This window comes from Oncorhynchus mykiss, chromosome 3 (assembly GCF_057628025.1).
Source record: "Oncorhynchus mykiss isolate SJ-2025 chromosome 3, ASM5762802v1, whole genome shotgun sequence".
NCBI lineage: Eukaryota > Metazoa > Chordata > Actinopteri > Salmoniformes > Salmonidae > Oncorhynchus > Oncorhynchus mykiss.
In genome coordinates this window covers 62,983,710-63,005,886 of record NC_143024.1, presented here as the reverse complement: position 1 = coordinate 63,005,886, position 22,177 = coordinate 62,983,710, and the positions used below count along the sequence as shown (strand labels likewise).

At 40.7% G+C, this 22,177-nt stretch overlaps 1 protein-coding gene across 1 annotated transcript; it reads right to left on the bottom strand.

The window, feature by feature from the left end:
* Window positions 1–4,407: 4,407 nt before the first annotated feature.
* Window positions 4,408–7,654, bottom strand: LOC110520164 (L-dopachrome tautomerase). Its single transcript, XM_021597290.3, has 8 exons — window positions 6,985–7,654; window positions 6,516–6,815; window positions 6,289–6,389; window positions 6,014–6,180; window positions 5,608–5,787; window positions 5,379–5,520; window positions 5,057–5,258; window positions 4,408–4,940 (listed from the first exon to the last, which is right to left on the bottom strand). Exons 1-8 carry the CDS (start codon window positions 7,274–7,276, stop codon window positions 4,774–4,776), a joined length of 1,551 nt encoding a protein of 516 aa, XP_021452965.2. The 5' UTR covers window positions 7,277–7,654; the 3' UTR covers window positions 4,408–4,773.
* Between the last annotated feature and the right edge of the window lie 14,523 nt (window positions 7,655–22,177).

Here is a 22,177-nt window from a genome sequence, read left to right as displayed (position 1 = left end):
CTACCAATTGTGGAGAAAAAAGGTCACAAAGAATTATAAAACAAACTATAATCCAGTCATCAGTTCTGTTTAGTGTAATTTATAAGGTTGTTTCTGCCATTTTATCGCATGACATATCATTCATATAACCTTAAATCGTTTAAATCATGATAAAACATGGCTCACATAGTTCATGCAAGAAATCTTCATCTGAACACAAAAACTAAAGAGACTTCCCGAATCACACAAGTTATGTTTACTACAACTCTGCATCGTGAAAAACAGATTAAAATACCTTGATCAGATTGTGCTAATTTTGGCGTATGGAGGCCATGCGGATTAGGAACATGCAGGCTGAAATGTTATACTTTGACCAATCATTTCCCTTTTCTCTGGTATAATCTAAACTATGTTCAGACGTTTCAGTCTAATGCTGTACTTCTGGTGTATTACTGTACCAAATCTCCTTTCCTTTTACGTATTTCAACACGTCCTCAGGTCATGAGATATTTGTCCTCTGAGATTTCAGTGCAGAGCTTGCTGAAAGGGTCACCCTTGTGACAAGAAAGTCCCCCAACCACAACCAAACTCTTACATTTAGACTGTTAATGTAGGCTACTTGTGTAGGGTAGTTTCTATCGACTGGGAGAGTTAAATTACATGTTTGCCTTAAGCAACATCATGAACAAGTAGGCTATATTGTATACTGGAGTACTAAGAATTTGTTTTTTTATACTGCGCTGGGAAAAAGTCATCAAATGATTGTGGAATCTTTCTGAGAGCTCCAAAAACATCAATGAAGGTAAATGATGCTTGGTACACCAGTGCAGAAATGTCTGATGTCATATGCTTTGTGCTCGTGTGATTAGCTAGATTTTCACTTCCACCTCTTACCTATGGCCTGGCATGTGACTGTTGAGTGAAAAGTCACATGAATACCTAAACTCAGCAACAACAAAAAGAAACGTCCTCTCACTGTCAAGTGCGTTTATTTTCAGCAAATTTAACATGTGTAAATATTTGTATGAATATAACAAGATTCAGCAACTGAGACATAAACTGAACAAGTTTTACATAAATGGAATAATGTGTCCCTGAACAAAGGCGGAGTCAAAATCAAAAGTAACCATCAGTATCTGGTGTGGCCACCAGCTGCATTAAGTACTGCAGTGCATCTCCTCCTCATGGACTGCATCAGATTTGCCAGTTCTTGCTGGGAGATGTTACCGCACTCTTCCACCAAGGCACCTAAAAGTTCCAGGACATTTCTGGGGGGAATGGCCCTTGCCCTCACCCTCCGATCCAACAGGTCCCAGACGTGCTCAATGGCTTCGCTGGCCATGGCAGAACACTGACATTCCTGTCTTGCAGGAAGTCACGCACAGAACGAGCAGTATGGCTGGTGGCATTGTCATGCTGAAGGGTCATGTCAGGATGAGCCTGCAGGAAGGGTACCACATGAAGGAGGACGATGTCTTCCATGTAACACACAGTGTTGAGATTGCCTGCAATGAAAACAAGCTCAGTCTGATAGTGCTGTGACACACCGCCCCAGACCATGATGAACCCTCCACCTCCAAATCGATCCTGATCCAGAGTACAGGCCTCGGTGTAACACTCATTCCTTCGACAATAAACGCAAATCTGACCATCACCCCTGGTGAGACAAAACCGTGACTCGTCTGTGAAGAGCACTTTTTGCCAGTCCTGTCTGGTCAGCGACGGTGAGTTTGTGCCCATAGGCGATGTTGTTGCCGGTGATGTCTGGTGAGGACCTGACCTACAACAGGTCTACAATCCCTCAGTCCAATCTCTTTCAGCCTATTGAGGACAGTCTGAGCACTGATGGAGGGATTGTGCGTTCCTGGTGTAACTCGGGCAGTTGTTGTTGCCATCCTGTACCTGTCCTGCAGGTGTGATGTTTGGATGTACCGATCCTGTGCAGGTGTTGTTACACGTGGTCTGCCACTGCGAGGATGATCAGCTGTGCGTCCTGTCTCCCTGTAGCGGTGTCTTAGGCGTCTCACAGTACGGACATTGCAATTTATTGCACTGGCCACATCTGCAGTCCTCATGCCTCCTCGCAGCATGCCTATGGCACGTTCACACAGATGAGCAGGGACCCTGGGCATCTTTCTTTTGGTGTTTTTCAGAGTCAGTAGAAAGGCCTCTTTAGTGTCCTAAGATTTCATTACTGTGACCTTAATTGCCTACCATCTGTAAGCTGTTAGTGTCTTAACGACCGTTCCACAAGTGCATGTTCATTAATTGTTTATGGGTCATTGAACAAGCATGGGAAACAGTGTTTAAATCCTTTACAATGAAGATATGTGAAGTTATTTGGATTTTTACAAATTATCTTTGAACGACAGGGTCCTGAAAAAGGGAAATTTATTTTTTTGCTGAGTTTACATATACTGCTAGTGAGGGCATGAAATCATTTTTTACAAATAAATTCTAATCCCCTAATACAAATTTTAAAACTGAATCCAAAAGAAAAATCCTGAATCCCAAAATACATTTTTAAATTAAACAAATACTATTCTGTGAAGGTTTGTAGAAACAACGTGCTGGTATTTTAACACTGTCCATTATTGTCATAAAGAAAGATACACTAATATGTTGTTCATTTAATGGACACAATCATATTTTCTCTCTGCAAGTCTACGCAGTTGTTGAATTACTCAAAAGCCAACATTTTATGGACCTAATCTAAGAAATCAACAGAAAGAGTCAGAATGTAGTGTGGTTATCAAGAGAGAAAATAGCCCTGAGAAAATTCCCTTTGTGTGACCATACCTCTTAGATAGGGTTAGATGTTAAGTCCCCTATTTAGGGGACTGTGAGCTGTTCTGGACCGGTTCTGACTGACGAGTGAACGAGGCAGGGTCCAGTGCCTTATTGTGCCAGAAAGCTCCATCTATCTGCTTTCCACTATGACTCTGTCAGTGGGGCTGACTTGAAGTCTCAGGTTTCAGACCTACATTTGCATAGGGAGTAAGTGTCACATTTTCTGACCTATCCAGACAAAGAATCGCTTTTATTTCTAGATTTTTGTAAACTATGTACTTGAGCTTGTGTACTCAAAAGTAACTACACCACAGTAATTTATAACTATTTTACCCGAAAGGTGAGATCTAGACCTTTCTAGAAGGATGTATCATTAGTAGTTATTGTTTATGGCAATCTCATGAAGAAAATATTGCTTTTGTGTATTCTGTTTGCAGGTTGGCATTTATTGTTATGAATCTTGACCTGGAGGCAGCTCTACAGAATGGTCACTAAGTTATAAAAGTTATAAAATCAGATTTTAAACCTGACCCTAACCTTAACCACACTGCTAACCCTAATCTTAAATGAAGACCAAAAAGTAGATGTTTGTTTTCATGAATTTTTACGATATAGCCCATTTTCACTTTGCAGTTGGCCCATCACGCGGAAATAGCTCAGTTCTGCCTCCATGGCAAGATTCATGACAACCATAAACTTACTGTCTATTTAGGCGGTAATATACATTTTGACATAACATTCAAGAGGTATGTAAATTCTACACGTTCCTAGGGGTAACCAAACATTTTGCTTCATGCCCTACCAGGGTTAAGCAGTGACAAAAACATACCCAGACCAAAATAATAAGTTAATAATTGATTAATAAAACCCTCTTCTTCAAAACATTTAACTGGATGTGGATTTGAGTATGGGCTCTTGTGACCCACTTGTGACCCACACACAGTATGGGAGCCATTGCTTTATACAACGGGTACTATAAGGTTCACTGCACTTAACAGGATTAGTCAGTAGGATTAACGGAAAAGGCCCAATGGAATGTGTTATAGAAATTATAAAGAAGAAGTGAATTGAGTAAACCGTGGAGTTATAATATATTTCAAGTAAAACTTAATGCACACAATTGAATTTCTATTTGTATTTATTACAGATCTCTTCCTTGGGTCCAGCAAAATTAAGGCAGTTTTTACAATTTTAAACACAATACATTCACAGATTTCACAACACACTGTGTACCTTCAGGCCCCTACTCCACCACTACCACATGTCTGCAACACTAAATCCATGTGTATGTGTGTGTACAGTGCATATGTTATCGTGTGTGTGTGTGTGTGTATGCATGTGTCTGTGCCACATTATCAAAGATTTAGTTGAGGTTTACAGTTTACTGAATGTTTTGTCCCAAATACAATGCTTTTAGTTTTAGAAATATTTAGGGCTAACTTATTCCTTGCCACCCACTCTTCGTCAAGTGTTGCAGCCATTTCAGTCGCTGGAGTAGCTGACGTGTATAGTGTTGAGTCATCCGCGTACATAGACACTCTGGCTTTACTCAAAGTCAGTGGCATGTTAGTAAAAATGTAAAAAAGCAAGGGGCCTAATTGACAACAAAGGATAGGATACATAACTGGAATCAGAATCAAAGGGTGTACAAATATTTATTCTCGTAAACTACATTTTTGTCCAAGACATAGAATCAAACATTACAGAACAGGAACTGAAAATGGGCTCTCAATAAATGAATAAATATTCAGTAAGTGTTCATTATTCTGTATGGGTACATTCCTTGTTGTGTTGTTCTGATTGGCTGAATATAAATATTACAGGTCTCAAACATTCTACCCTCAGGATTTTACGTTGATGAAATAAGTACTTATCTTGAGTTACAGTATGTTTCAATTGATCCCATGACTGTGTATTACGTTAATATGAACATTGCATACAAGCTTAACCAGATAAACCGTAGGCTTTCGTTCAGTTACTGTTAGACTTTAGCTCAAGAAAAGTTCAAGAGTTGTCTATGTACTTCCTATTGTATTGTATTAAGGGTTCAAAGCCATGCTTTCTTCGCCTGTGCAGCATATAAACCACGACTACCATGAACACAGCCAGTAGGCCCACGAAAACGCCTGTCAAAGTAGCTCTCACGACAATTACAGGATTACCGTCATTCTCTGAAAGACAAACGGAAAGAAAGCAAACTCTGAAATGAATTGGTGCTTACTTCATTCTCTTGCCATTAGCGTTGAATGCATAGTGCAAACGCCTGTTGAAATGTTGAATCACTAACCATCCAGTGCGATGGCATAAGAATATCCCAGCTGGTCAGACGCAACGTAAATCTCTTCATTGGTCACAGGAGGGAAGAATGGCACCATGTTGTAATCTCTGTTGTGACCAATGGGGGCCATCTCATCAGGGAAACTGGAGTTTGGTGGAACAGACTTCCTCATCCACTCATCAAAAATGGCATCAGTGAAAGCGTGGAGAACCTATACAAATACATTTCTTAGTTACACAAACTAAGTAAAAACACATTTATATTATTATGACATGTACTTGTTTTGTTTTATTTAATTAAATTCTATCTTATTTATTTTATTTTTCAATACTAGAAAGATGGGGTCATTGGCTGCAGAGTGAGACAGAGCACTGGTTCCATTGAGGAAGGAGTGGACCAGGTTGTGCAGGTTGTTCACTGAGGAGTCAAGCTCTGCCTCGCCATCTGGCTTGTCATAGCCTTCAAGAGAATTCCTGTTAATAACAGATCATATTTTATCATTAGCGTACACACATAACACTTTTGCCTAGAGAAAAAGTGAATTATCGAAGGAAAATGACCTGAAGCTGAAGGTAGAGTTAGTGTAGTAGGGAGAACTGTCAAAGTCTCTGAGTCTGAGACAGCTCCTGACGTCATTCATTGTGGGAAGACTCATGTTGCTCCTCCCTACCTGTCCTCTCCTTATATGTCCCTCACTGGTCCCATTACACAAAGTGACCAGGCGGTTATATTCATCCATGCTGGGAGAGAAGACAGATGTTATTTAATTATGAATAGAGATGCTATCCCCTGTACACATAAGTGAAGGTACGCACTTGTGTGTATGCGTGCACACACACACAAACACACACGCGCTCCTGTGCATGCTTGCACACACGCACAAAGGCATGCAAGCACAGACACAAATACTCATTCACCTATGTTTGGCCACATACACTCAGCGTTTTGACATAAATTGCTCCAGACCTGTTACACACCACTCCCCAATTGGAGAACCTGGACTGGTTACTGATGAGGGAGGGGTTGTCTGGGTTGCGCCCCCCCAGGAGAGAGTCTGTACAGACGTCACACTCAGTCTGCCCTGTGGCAAAGTTCCAGTATGGAACAGCAAAGTTCTCACTGCCAGTCAGTCTCTGCAGAAGAGAGGTCATTCTGCTATACACATTCTGTAGACATTTCTTATTAACGTACATACTCGTGAGAAAAATAAGGCCACACAGAAATGACCTCCTCACTCTTACCTGCAGGTCTCTCTCCAGACTGAGTAGGTGGTACCTGTGCCAGGTTATAAAGGCAGGTCCTTTGTGGGAGAAATCAATCTGTTTGAAAAGACGTCCAGGTCCTAGAAAATATTAAACGTACTGGTCACAGATATGTAATAGATATTCAATTGTTTAACATTGTGCACTTGTAAATGGTCCTCATTATACTTTCTTGTTTGGTTGTTTGTGTGGTACATCACATTTACCAAGCAGCGTTTCTCTGACAGAGTAGTAATGCTGCCATGTAAAGAAGTCGTAGATGGAAATATTGGAGAACTGGGGCTGGGTTCCATTGGGCCCCAGCAGGCCCAGCCAGTGCTGTGTGGCGATCACATAGTCTGGGTGGGTGGTGTTCTTGGCCCGGTCCAACACATCCAGAAACTCCTGAAGCTCAGCTGGAGTCAGAGAGTGGATGTTCTTCCTCACCACCGGGACTTTACGTACGTCACAGTTTGGTCCTGTCCAGCCAAACTTACACTGGCCACAGTCGAAGCCACCAAAGTTACCTGGACACACGAAGGGAATATAGATCATGATGTAGCTATGCTGTACAACATACTAATACACTTTTCACATGTAATTTTAACCTAAAGTTAGATACTTATATAGATAACAGAGATCCCTTAGAGGAAGTCTGCAGTTGAACATTTTCAATATTATAACTTCAATACTTACCGAAGCACCTGCAAGTTTGATTAAAAAATTTTGTTGGCCACCTTTCACGGTCATCTCGGTTTCTCATTCGATATGGTCCGCCCCAGGGTTTGGTACTGACTCTGATGTCGGAGCAGTTTCCTCGTCCAGATAAAGTTCCACACACATTAGCAGGATCAGAGCCGAGAGCAGGGCAGCACTGCTTTGAGACAATCCCCTCCACCGTGCTGCAGACTCGAGGAAACTGAGCCTCCATAGAATCGGGCCTTGTCACAAAACAAACCAGACCCAGAACCAGCACCAGAGCCCTCATCTTTCACGCAGCTGTAATCTTCTGCCTTCTCCCTAAAAAATGGATTTGTACACCTGTTCACAGCAATGATGTGGTCAATAAGTTCCAATAAGACGCAGAGATGTAACTAATTCAATGTCATGGTCTTTGTCTTTCCCATTTAAAAATTAAAATAAAAATTCAAGGCCCACTTCGTAATTTCCAACCCATTCAGCACAATTACAGATAGCATTGACAGTGGGCTGCAGGCCTCCAGTAAATTCAACCGTTCTTCCCAGAAATGATAAACTAACATTTCTGGGGACAAGTGATAAAAATACCCGCCCTGTGTCTTTTAAGAACCCAGAGAACAATGATGTCCATATGTTTGCACAATGCTTGCCCTCAGTTAAAGATCCCGTGGTAGCGGATGAGAAAAATAAAAAGCATTGGGCCTCCAGGCAATTGATCATGTGACAAGATAAACCTTCGTTTTTTTTCTCCTACCGTTCATCTGATGCCCATTCCCAACCACAGAAGTACCACAGTAACTGTAACTATTTGACATTATTCACACCACTTTCAACTCTACCTTTGCTTTCTAAAACTGCCCTCTGGCCGAAGGCATGGATTTCAACTTTGGTGCTTTTAATGCAAAAAGGCATAGTTCATGAACAATTTGAACATTTGAAATCATTTTTTATCATCATGCGTCTACCTTTCTCTGTTTACTGTTGAGTAACCTTTCATGTACTCTACAACATTATGTGACTATAGTCATACGGGTATCATCTGATAGAACCCTAAGGACCTCTCTCATGTGTTCAACTGAATGCTGCCCATCCCTCGATGAGAATGCACTTTTCAACAAAACAACTTTAGAATGTGTGCACATGCTTCTCATCATGTATCACAAACAATCCTATTTTCTAAGACTCAAAAATCCTTATGGTTAACCATTCATTTCAATAGATCTTTAGAACACTTTGAATGAATTACATTATATCCTAAATCAAGCTTTTGCATTTCATGGAGTGTGAAATCTGTCATGTAGAACCCCAAAGCCTCCATTGAAACACATGGTGGTGCTAGAGAGCCATCTTTGAAATACAATGACAGCAAGTGTGCTGGAAAATAAGTATTTGAGGGTATGTACACAGTTAAGTTACTTCTTATGTGCAGCTTGTCACTGTAGTCCAGCACTCCAATGTTACATGGTACAATTTCTTCCTGCTATAGATTTAGAAAGTACAAGCATTACCAGGTAAATGGGTTGTAGCTGGGTCGTTCCACGAAATGAGTGCCTTTTGGGTCCCTTTGATATTTTAAATAGAAATTGTGCACAAATATATAATTGTTTAAGCCTATTATATTAAATGAAGTTCCCTTTAATATAGAACACATGGAAAATGCAATAAATCAACATGTTGATCTTTCCCTCTGTGCATCCTCTGTGACTTCTATTGAGATTTGAACCCATTTAAGTGTTCACCATCATTGTAAAGCCCTAGTTAATTTGTTGCTTTGACAAAGTCCTTTCTAAAGATTATTATTGATTTCGTGTGATTAGGGATTCATTTTAAGAATTTTTTAAAAAAAGCAAAAAAAGCCTGTCCCTCATTTTAAGGTCAACCCTGTTACGTGAACTGAAGTGAACTCTAGTGTCAATATGGTGAAACTATTCCTTTTTACATTTTTTTTTATTTTCAAAAGAATTTAAAGAAACATTGAACATCTAATAGTCAAATCATAGTGTAAAAGCAGGTGAGCTGGTTCCACTCTTTTTTTACAGACACTGGTTTTGTGTTGGAAAACTGAGTGGGTTGAACGTAACACGTCAACCCTGTTACCCATAAATAGACAGGCTAGACATTTTTTCACAATTACAATTTCTTGTGACGCTTGCATTCAATTGCCCCTCACTGTTGCAGACAACAATCTTTCATTCCCCCTGTCACAAGGGGATTTATGGCTGATTTAAGATGAAATAGTCAACACTGTTACTTTCTTTGGCACTTAATAGGCACTTACTATAGTCCCTTTTTAAATTTAACCTCTTGAGATGGGAAAATGTTTTTCATAAATTGAACATGTGCTCTTAATGACAGAATGCTAAAATGAGGTGAAATCAACAACAACAACAAAAATCGTCAAGTTACACTACTCAAAAGGCACCTAATTGGTGGAACGACCCAGTTATTCAGATATAACATATTTGTTTTTTTCCTGAGATTTGGCACCTACTGATACCTTATCTGGCCCTGGTGTCCTGAAGTTATACGAAATTCTAAGAAAACACAGGAAATACTCAGAAATAGGCATAAGCCTTTCGGGGCCCTAAGCGAGATTTGGTTGGCCCCCTGGAGCCGGCCCTGCATATTAGCATAAACGTGACATCAGTCAAAACACCTCAATACAAAATATGGTATCAAGAACAAGATAAAACTAGCTGAAATGAGGCACCAATGATTCCCCGTACGGCAGCTTCTTGTCATTGTTTCTAGCTATCTGGCCATCCAGAATCTCAACAACACACGGCCTTCTGACCCATTAAGCGATGCGCATCGTTTTTGTGATGTTGTCAGCCAACCCGTCTATTGTGCCTGGTAATGCTTTTATCCACTCCGTTTTTGTTTCACCTCCTCCCCATTATCATTTCAATTCATGTGTTATTACCCTTTGATTTTGCACTGAGTGGTTGACCACCGTATGAGAACAATTTGAGTGCTGTTGATTTTTGAGCTGCTAATTACACCAGTGTGGAATATGCAGGCAGTGTTGTCCTCTTTTGTTTTTGTTTGAGAGACAATATTGCCCGGTTGTGTTGAGAGTCCTACCCGTATCAGCCCCAATGGAAGTGGCATTGTTCTAAAATGGAAAGTTCCAAATGAAAGGCCAGCATTACATAAAGGGAAAGTGCTGCTCAGCCTTTGAAGTGCTGCAAATGAAAATTCTCCTTTAATAGCATTTCAAAGAGATATCACAGAAGGAGGTGATGCTTAATTTGTGAAATGATCTACTTATTACCATGCTGATGGCAAAATGCATCCATTTCCTTAATGGCTAGGTGAATATTCTGTTCAGCGCGTTGTGCTCTGTACACATTTGGAGGAATATAATGTGTTGGTTGGAAGAAAGAGGGCCTTTTCAAATTGTAATCGAGAGTACTTCAGTTTCATTCACTGAGAACCGAGCTCAGTGGTCTGAAAACGGGAAGAACTGATTGGAGGAGCAGCTGAATCACCTGATTTTAAACCAGCACTCTAAGCCACACTCACAGCACCTCAGTCTAATTGATAGAAAGGCATCTTTTGTCCTCTCAGATCACGATTGATAGCCTGCTGAGGCAATCACACACTGTTAAAAGTGAACGGGACTGGAGTATGGTGGATGCTTCCACTCTTATTCATTGTTGCCCAAGAAAGACCTTGCCTTGTTTATTTTGTGGTCTTGGGTATGAAAGCCATTCAGATTCAATACGTTCTGCTGAAAGGATGCTTTGAGCTCATAGCAGAGGTACAGTGTAAACCCGATTACCCATGCTAGTGTTAGAAGCCTTGATTTAGAATGATAGAAGGTACAGTTCAAATGAAAATATGAGGTTACAGGTGTGGTCCCATTTCTACTTTTGAGTTATATTTCATGATAGTTCATGCCTACTTCACCAGCTCAGTGTATAGTCACCTTTCTTGAAAGGTCATCACCTGTTGAATTGCTTTACATTTACACTGTATTATAGGAACTTTCGGAGACAGAGAGAGAGTGAGAAAAAGAGAGATGCAGTATGTTTAAATGACATCAGGGGGGCAGTATTGTTTTGTTTGTGGTCTTTGTTCAGGGGCATGACTGACCAAGCCACCTACGTTGCCTTCATGATGCTTTCCCAAAAACACCATAAAATAGTCCAGGTATGGAAATGAACTGCCACCATTTAAAATTCCAACCATTCTAGGCAATAACTTCCTGTTTATTGCCTTTACGTTGGTCTGGGTGGTGTAGCCTATAGAGGTAAGCCTATTGACTGTCCCAGTATGCCGTCTTAATCCTCTATAAGACTTCTATATCCACCTTCAAACTAATAACGAGAGGCAACATGTCCTCAACAAACTAGTTTACCAACTTCTGTCACAAACTGGCCTAATTAGCCACTGGAAAATAAGATTAATAGTTGCCGTGAAATAATGCTTCGGGTCAATTATTTAGAAGATTCCCATGATGTTATCTTCAAATTGTAAAGCCAATTCAAGGACAAGCAGCATGAAAAACAATGTTCTTAGATAAATTGCCATCCAAAGTCAACATGCGTTGAAATTAATCGAGATGCTATCCGTGATCATCAACATAAGGTTTATATGGGCAACCTACAGTACAGTACAACCAACACTTATTACATGCATTTAAAGGGCCCTGGCCTAATTACTAATCTCTCCCCTTGTACCATTAGAAATGGAAATTAGAAGTACAAAAAAGACCTTGGGCACTTTTCAATCAGAATACATTAAAGTTGCATTATAGAGGGATAAAAAGAGCGTTGAGTGTTTAAAGTGCTCGGCTGTTCCATGCTCTTCTCACAAATCCTGTCAAGAGCTATAATGCAGGATCCTCTTTAAGTGGGTATTTCCAGTGAGCACCGTCCGACACCGACGTCCCTGGACGTTGACAAGACATTGAAATTTGATTTGGCCCAAACATAGACGTCTATGATTGGTTTAGATTTAGTCCGGTCTGGACCAAATCTGAACCAAGCACAGATGTCCAAGTCACAGTAGATCACAGCAGAGTACAGTATATTAAAGTAGAGTATAGTATATTTCCGTACAGTACAATAGAGTAGAGTACAGCATAGTAGAGCACAGTAAAGTATAGTTTAATGTACTATATTGTACTGCACCCTACTGTACTGTACTCTACTGAACTAAACTCTACTGTACTGTACTGAACGTAACACTACTGTGCTCTACTGTACTGTACTGTGCTGTCCCAACTTGTGAGACATAGATATCCAGTCAGCTTAGATATCTGGCCCAACCAAATTTGGTCTTGTTTGGGCGCCAAAGCTCACTTGAATAATACCCAGCATGCTTTGATAGTGTTCCTTTTCACATTTACAATTTGTCCTTTTAGCACACGCTCTTATCCAGAGCGACTTACAGTGCCTTCAACTAAGGTAGAGAAACAACCACATATCACTGTCAGAGCAAGAAAAACCTTTCTGCAACCGTTACTGAGAATGTTGTTGTAGTTTAAGTGTTCTGTTGTTTTTTTTCTATTGGTCTAAAAACTTTTAACATGATCACTACAAGTTTGAAAGTCTTTGAAAAAGCTAACCTAAGTCCATGTGACAGATGGGAGGAATAATGCATATTCCATACTGCAATCTTTCGTTTATTCCATTTTCCTATTTTAATTGTAATAAAGCATTTCAATGTGACATAGTGCTTTCTTCATTGACCTGTAGACATAAGTGAATGTACGTATGGTTGAAATTTGGCCATAGAAACAATGACCAAAATAATGTATTTTCAACATCCGGAAAATATTATTTTCAACATTCATTAAGAACCGAAAATGTACCTAATTTCAACACAATTTTGCTCACTGGGTTTACCCTTTGTTCCTCTATCCCTGATCTCAGAATCTCCAAATCACAGACAGAATTGTTCTACAATTACAGTATAACAAGGGAATAAAATATAGTATATTGTTGTGGAACTGGCTGCTGAAAACAAAACTGCTATTTATTTTTTGCTATGCCAAAATCAGAATATTGGCTAGACCATTCAGTGATTCTTTCTCCAGTGCTTCCCGCCCACCTCTCTGGCAGCTTACCGATTTACATTTGAGCATAATGCAGGCATTAGAGGAGGCACAAGGCAGCCCTGATAAGTTACAAAGTGCTCCAGGGGTAAACCTCGTAAGAAGAGGTTTTGGAGTTATTTACAGCGTTCAAATCCTTCAAAATGCATGGCTGGAGGAAGAGATTTGTTTTGCAGTTGATGCTTTGCACACAAAGCAAACACAATGCATATGGAGGGTGTTAAGCTGTAAATGACCAGATGACAGTCTATGCTAATAAACTGATCCCATCACATGACCTGGGTGGAGACTATGATACCACACAGGACAACAAGGCTGCTGTCGGATGTTGCATACAAGCACCTCATTGAAACACAGGCTCTGGATTCAAAATAGAGGGAAAATGTGGGACGCAAATTATTTTTCCAAACACAATTTAATTTTCAATGAAGAACTATTTAAGTTGTATGGTGTTTTCTCCACAAAGATGTGTTTTTGATTGTGCAATTCACATAATAAAAAACGCACTCCAAAATGCAAAACCCCAACAAAGGAGGTTAAAAAGCAATGGATTTCTCTGTTATCAGAATTGCTTTCTGTACAGTTGTTCCATTTGAAATGCATTTAATTGCAAATAGAAAAGAAGAGAGAGAAAGCCAACAATGCGAAGGCTGAAGCATTTTCTCATCTGCAGCGAGTGAGAGTATTCAAATGTAAGGGGGCAGACAATGAATGAGAGGAATCGTGCTCTGAATAGCCCTCTCTTTCTCTCCCTTTCAGTCCCAGGCCAATCCAAGGCCTTTTCCTTCCCTACTCTGAGGGGCGGGCTTTTCTCTCTCAGCTCAAACTTCCACACCACAACACTGTAGAACAAACACAGCCACCTGAAAGCCTGGCTATATTTGACATGTAGCTGGGTACTTATTGAATGTGTCAATTTTCTAACAAGTGTTATAGAGCATATCTGTTATTTTGACAGTATATGTTGTGACACTATGCCAACGCTGAGAACCATGTTGTTGAAGTGTGCTCTGTTCAGTGGATACCTTGAGTTGGATACTTCATCATGCTGCTGAGTCTTTACCAATCTGACTCAGACCCAGAGCATCTCTACTCCGTCACAACACTGAGGGGGGGGGGTACTGTGGGGCTCACAGGACACAAAGCGGTCCATGCCTGTGTCTTTGTGGGGCCAGCCCAGGGAGCACCCCCCAGTGTGTCTATCGTAAGTTTACTGGGGGAGCAGGGGAACAAGTTGAGGGAAGAAAGTGCACCCTTCAAACTTTCAACAACAGCTGGGAATTCTATTTTTTCTCAACAAAGATTTATACATATTTATACAAGCCCAAATGCTGATAGGAAGGTGGTAAAAAAAAATCTTAGAATTGCAGAGGTAAACTATATGTAAATGCCATAAAGTAATAGACTTGTAGTGCAAATCACACCATTTTATCTTTAATTTTGCTTTCGTACCCCCCTCCCTTCCCCCCATCCTCTTTCCTCTGGCTTAAAGGTGCATCAGAGATATGCATTTAAGCATATTCAGAACACGGGGCGTGAAATTAAATGTGTGGCAGAGTGAGAAAAATATACAGACGCTGGAGATGCCTTAAAAATAGTCATTTATGCAGATGGAGAGGAGTGAAATCATTTGCAATGGGATGACCCTCTCTCCAAGCATTTCTCCCCTCACTGTTCTTCCCTAATCTTGCACTGTATCTTCATTTTTCATTGAACTCGCCAGTTTGCTGCTAAGCAGCCTTGTAGATAAGGCAAAGTGCTAAAAGGAGACGACAGAAGGAGCTCAGTGGGCCCGTTTCTATTGCACTTTCACCCAAGGCAATGGGCAGAATTTAACGGATTCCTTCCAACATATGTTTTTGCCAGATAAGTAAACAGTGTGTGTCGGAAATGAAAAAAAAGCATTTGCAATTTAATGACATTACAGCTCCCAGCTTAGCCCGCCGTGCTGCGAGGCGAAGAGCAGAGAAAGGGGAGAGCGGAAGAATGGAACCGGGTGTCATCAATGTTTTTTTTTTCTCTTTTCCCTTGCAAGAAGCAGCACTGAATTCTCCTTATTCTTTTCATAGCCCTTCACTTCTCCATACCTTCCTGCTATTTTCTCCTCTTGTCCATAGTTTCCACTCCTTTGTCGGGATGAAATTATCTATTATTTTATTCAGATAACTTGTCATTTTTCCTGCCAACCAGACCCTCTCTAACATCAGATTTCTGGAGCCAGGAAAGATCCACCCTGGCTTGGAGTCCTCCTCTCTGTCTCTCTCTTTCTCTCTTCTTATTCGTCTCTGTCTGGCTTCATCAAAGCACAATGGCCTGTCTGCACAATAAAGCAGCAATGTCTCTGTGTTGTCACAACATTCAGACTTAATACCAGCACAGCAAGTGGCAAAGTAAGAGCGGGAAAATAACCTTAGCTTCTCATTTCAGAAGAAGTAAAAGATCCTTGCCTGTAAAGACTCAGTGATTTCCCTTTTTTCTCTTTTCATCCTGTGGGCTGTCTGACAGCTGCCTTATTATAGAAGGCTAATTGTGCAGGAAAGCAGATTATGAGAGTGGTAGGATGTACTCCTTGACCATGTGCTAATGTGATGACAAGTTTGGGGACCCTCTAAGCGAAAGGCATTGCATGCCAGGGCACTTTTTGGCACTGGCTTTAATCTGCCTTTGGTATTAACTCAGCAAACCGGTTTGTTTGAGTACGGATCAATCGCTCGCTCATTATTTTTACAAGAAAGCTTTATATTCGAGACGCTTTCCTGGTGTTGATCTCTCATTAACCATGCTATGTAAATGCACTGGCAATCCCTGTGTAAGGGATACGATGTCACCCCCGGGCCCAAGCTTGCAGAAGCACGTTACCGAAAAGAAGGGGCAGGAAATTTGGGTCAGCTTCCTTCGCCAAAACTTGAATTTCAGGTTTCTGCTTAAACCCCCTGCTCTGCCATTCTCCTTTAATGTGTTTTTTTGTTTGGTGATGTTATGTTTTAAATGTCAGCCCTGGAGCTGTCCAGTAATTCAGGAGAGACAAAAAGAGCCCTGTGTCTCAGAATCTGATCCAAGTGTTCATGTTACCTCTGTAATCGCTGCTGGCTGCAATGTATACACCCTCCATTCACTCCTTGTCTCTTCTACCGCCTTCACTATATTGACTGTATAGGCGCTGGGTGAGGAATAGGTTTGATAGGGATAGAACTGGGTGGTACAGATATGGGACTAAATCAAAATGAGTCAATGGATCACTATGTCAAAAGGGTCATCTTGATAGCCTAACGGGGTGTCTACTGCCCGTTGTGTAGGCTACGTGGTTCATGTAGAGGGAAATGAAACTGCATGAATAACTGACTGTTAATAACTGAAGGATCCAGCTACCTGAAATACCCAACCAGTCAAGATGCATTGTACATCAAATTAGGGATACATATTCCAGCATGTCTACTTGCTGTTCACCAAAAAACAAAAAAAATATATATGAGAGACATCCAACAATGTGAGATATTCAAATATCTGTTTGCATGTTTGCGAGAACAAGATGTCTGTGGTATGAGACATAGGTGAGAAATGTATTTGGCAAAAATAAACTCTGGCATGGTGAATGACGCAACAGTAAAATTAAGGTGACAGCCCCAGTCATTGACTTTGCATTTCTAAAGCGCCCTACATCCATAAATCTATGTCTCATTAGTGCTCTATGTCAACTATATGTATTTTTACACCTGCCTTCCTTAATCTCTTCAGTAAAGTCTGGAGCTGGTTTGAACTCATTCAAGTTCCTAGTGTGTCACCTATGACAATTTCTATGGTTACCAGTCATAAGGGAAAGTTAGGGCGCTGGTGAAAGCTCTAGCCTTCAACCCGTTTTGAAATAGCAATTCAAGAAACACTTTTCCACATGACCCATTTCAGATTATAACAAACAACTAGATTTCCTATTTGCTTGAGCAACTTTCTGTGCAGGCAGTTTCAGACCTTTTCCACCTAGGAAAGTTTAATCTGTGGCCTCATTGACTGCAGAAGCAGTGCTGCCACTCTATACCATTGGCCCAAATAACCAGCCTTTCCATTCATGTTACTTTTGGCAGCTTTATATGGGAGCTATTTTATATGCACTTTAAGGCAGCACTTGGGCAAAATGAGACCATGTCAATTAAGTCATATAAAAAAGCATGAACATTATTCAACACACTCTTCCAAATGAAGGGCCTCTGACTGAGGAGAGAGATCTCAGAATAAGGAATGTCCACATGTCATGCATGACCTTGTGATGCTGTTGTTAGTCTATAGTCATCACAATGAGAAAAGGAAGTACGGACGGACCTCTGATTACGGCCCTGCTCTCTCTCTCTCTCTCTCTCTCTCTCTCTCCCTCCCTCCCTCCCTCCCTCCCCTTTTCCATCCCTCTCTCCAGTCCTCCTCCTGACTTGTGCTGAATCAATGAAGATGTGAACACGTTACCTCAAAACAAAGCCGATACACATACTTTGTTCAACGAGTCACTACTACCGCCCTATACACCTCTTTTATTCAACCTTCATTTAATGACAAGGAATAGACAACGTTGAGAACAGAGCAACTGTTGTAATGTGTTCACACAGCAAAATGTGAAGTCGGACTGGACCATTCATAATAGATTTGTTCTGAAGATCTTCACATTATTTCACAATTAAAGTATGAAGTCACGCTCTTAACGAGTACAACGAATGGCACGTTTCATATGCTGACCAAGTATAAAGATTGAACATGTGCATTTGCTGCTGAATATGTCATGGGTCCCGTAACAATTATGCCTTTGTGACCATCAGTACACCATAACAGCACAGGCAGGGTATACAGAGGTAGCTACATACAATTTTAAGTATTGTAACATATAAATTATGATTCACACTGTTTCCATATACACTACATGAACAAAAGTCTTCTGGGTTAGAGAACATTGCTGCGGGGACTTTCTTCCATTCAGCCACAAGAGCATTAGTGAGGTTGGGCACTGATGTTGGGTGATTAGGCCAACTCATCAGGTGTTCAATGGGGTTGAGGTCAGGGCTCTGTGCAGGCCAGTCAAGTTCTTCCACACCGATCTCGACCAACCATTTCTGTATGGATCTCGGTCTGTGCACGGGGGCATTGTCATGCTGAAACAGGGAAGAGCCTTCCCCAAAACTGTTATCACAAAGTTGGAAGCACAGAATCGTCCAGAATGTCATCATATGCTATAGTGTTAAGATTTCCCTTTACTGGAACTAAGGGGCCTAGCCCAAACCATGAAAAACAGTCCAAGACCATTATTCCTCCCCCACCAAACTTTACAGTTTGGTGGGGGAGGTTGCTCGGCCATGGAAACCCATTTTATGAAGCTCCCGACAAACAGTTATTGTGCTGATGTTGCTTCCAGAGGCAGTTTGGAACTCTGTAGTGAGTGTTGCAACCGAGGACAGACAGACTTGGTGGTCCCGTTCTGTGAGCTTGTGTGGCCTACCACTTCGCGACTGAGCCGTTGTTGCTCCTAGACGTTTCCACTTCACAATAACAGCACGTACTGTTGACCGGGGCAGCTCTAGCAGGGCAGAAATTTGACAAACTGACATGTTGGAAAGGTGGCATCCTATGCCGATGCCACACCACGTCAGTAATGCCGATGCCACGTCAGTAAGGCCATTCTACTGTCAATGTTTACCTATGGAGATTGCATGGCTGTGTGCTCAATTTTATACACCTGTCAGCAACGGGTGTGGCTGAAATAGCCGAGTCCACTAATTTGAAGGGGTGTCCACATGCTTCTGCATATATAGAGTACGCAAATATTTTTGTACGATGTAAAGAGACAGCGTAAAGGCAGAAGATAGTTTGAAAGTGTTTCTGACACAGTAAACATAGGGTTGTTGTTGATGACGCCATGAGCAATTCAAGATTTTAAAAAATAAAAAAAATAAAAATAAACAGACATCAGGAAACTGGGATTAAATTCACCTTTTGCTTTTTAGAATCCAATGTTGACTGCAGCTCTCCTGCAGAGGAACTATGTTAACCAGGTGGTGCACCTCCTTCCACTGATAAAGCCAAAGTTATCATCCACTAAAGTGGGGGCTGAGGATTCAAAAATTTCAGTACATGGAGATTAGTAATGGAACAACATATCATTTGGCAATGATCTATTTTGCTGTTGTTGTTAATTAAAGCAAGTATGCAGAATTTGTGTGCAAAACCATGATATCACAATGCACAGAGTGAATCCCAAATCAAGCTTTGCATATTATAATCCTGTTGAAATGTGAATAAATAAAGCCTATGAATTAATGTGGGCAAGATTTCATTTTAATGTGCTGGGAGAAATTGAGAAAAAATGAGCATTACATCTCACTTACTTCAAGTAGTTGTGAAGAGTGTGGGAAGGAATCATTCCTTCTCATTAAAGGTGCAATCTAGAGCCCCCCAGATCTCCAATGTAATAACCAGTGAAAATAATCTGTTTTATTGATAGGCACATGTAGCAGTGTGTGCCAACTGCCAGGTACTTATCTTTTGCCTGTGTCCTGTCTTATAGAAGGATATAATTCTTTGTGACTGCTCCTCGGGGCATCAGCTCTTCAAGTTCATTATTTCTCTTTCCGATAGATATATTTTGCCCTAAAAACCTGAGAATTTAATATGAGAGCTGACAATCTCTGCCAGCGGTCATTTGGAAATGGAACAAAAAAATGTCATGTCAGTTGACAGAATATTTTTTAAAGCTGTACACCTTCCATCGTATTTTAATTTATTGATGGATTCACAAAGTAATCCTACACATGCCACACACTTTGGGTTTTTTGAAGGGGAGAGTGGATGCTCTTACTTCACACTGAGCAGTACTAGAATGGAATATTTCAACAAAGTCTAATTTTGTCAATGTATATATTGTTTGACTGTGCTGCACAATAGGTTAGTGTCTACATAATTACACGTTTGGCTTATGAGAGTAATCGTATTTCTTTCCTTCAACACAGTAGGGGAGATCGGGTTTGGTTGTCACACTTTTTACTCGTCTGTATTTCTCAGCTCTGTTATATATTTTCAACATGAATAGAAAACCAAGGTCTTGGGTTGAAATAGGGACCCGTTTTATCCTCATATCTTATTCCAACATGAAGTTTTAACCCCTCAACGCAATCTGTACACCCCCATCGCGGGTTGGTTGTCACACAGCATGGGGTTGGTTGTCACAATGTTTGCTAGTTACTTTTTCCTTATGCAACAGGAAATTAAGCAACATACCATACAGTCGTAGAAGTAGCCGAGCCTTTCTTTGATCAAATGATATTCCTAACAAAATTCTGCATTTTATGCCTTGAGAACAACATATTTGTGTGAGTATGCGTGACAGAAAGCAATGTGTGTGTGAGAGAGAGGCAACAAAGCCAGATAACACAGATACCTCTTCCCAACCAATGGAAACATGATGCATCGGGAAAATGCAGTTTTGGCATTGTTTGCTAATTGGCAAGACATATACAGCTGAAGTCGGAAGTTTACATACATTTAGGTTGGAGTCATTAAAACTCGTTGGAGTCATTTCAACCACTCCACAAATTTCTTGTTAACAAACTATAGTTTGGGCAAGTGGGTTAGGAAATCTACTTTGTGCATGACAATTACTTCTTCCAACAATTGTTTACAGACAGATTATTTCACTTAGAATTCACTGTATCACAATTCCAGTGGGTCAAAAGTTTACATACACTAAGTTGACTGTGCCTTTAAACAGCTTGGAAAATTCCAGAAAATTATGTCATGGCTTTAGAAGCTTCTGACAGGCTAATTGACGCGTTCTGTCTCCTAGAGATGAACGTACTTTGGTGCAAAAAGTGCAAATCAATCCCAGAACAACAGCAAAGGACCTGGAGAGATTCTGGAGGAAACAGGTACAAAAGTATCTATATCCACACTAAAAGGAGTCATATCGACTTAACCTGAAAGGCCACTCAGCAAGGAAGAAGCCACTGCTCCAAAATTGCCATAAGAAAGCCAGACTACAGTTTGCAATGACACATGGGGACAAAGATCATACTTTTTGGAGAAATGTCCTCTGGTCTGATGAAGCAAAAATAGAACTGTTTGGCCATAATGACCATCGTTATGTTTGGAGGAAAAAGGGGGAGGCTTGCAAGCCGAAGAACACCATCCCAACCGTGAAGCACGGGGGTGGCAGCATCATGTTGTGGGGGTGCTTTGCTGCAGGAGAGACTGGTGCACTTCACAAAATAGATGGCATCATGAGGATGGAAAATTATGGATATATTGAAGCAACATCTCAAGACATCAGTCAGGAAGTTAAAGCTTGGTCGCAGATGGGTCTTCCAAATGGACAATAACCACAAGCATACTTCCGAAGTTGTGGAAAAATGACTTAAGAACAACAAAGTCAAGGTATTGGATTGGCCATCACCAAGCCCTGACCTCAATCCCATAGAAAATTTGTGGGCAGAACTGAAAAAGTGTGTGTGAGCAAGGAGGCCTACAAACCTGACTCAGTTATACCAGCTCTGTCAGTAGGAATGGGCCAAAATTCACCCAACTTATTGTGGGAAGCAGGTGGAAGGCTAGGATAGAAGAAAACCGTAACACTTCTGACCAACTGGGAATGTGATGAAAGAAATTAAAGCTGATATAAATCATTTTCTCTACTATTATTTTGATATTTCACATTCTTAAAATAAAGTGGTAATCCTAACTGACCTAATACAGGGAATTTTTACTAGGATTAAATGTCAGGAATTGTGAAAAACTGAGTTTAAATGTATTTGACTAAGGTGTATGTAAACTTCTGACTGACTTCAACTGTATATACTTTGAATACCTACATTTTAAATTCTTACAGCTCTACATCATTTATATGTCTGCCAGGCATCAACATTATATTCTGATGTCTCGGCAACGACTTCCCAATGTGTAAATGCTCGCCCCACCAAATATTCCCAGCACATTTTGACTTGTTGCCCAAAGGTGTTTGTGTTTACTGGGAAGGGAGGTATTTATAGCAACAGCACAAATGAGCTTGGGATTTATTGTATACTAGTGGCAATGTGACAACCAACCCCCACATTGATAGTGACAACCAACCCCACTTTCCATGTGACAACAATCCCCCACATG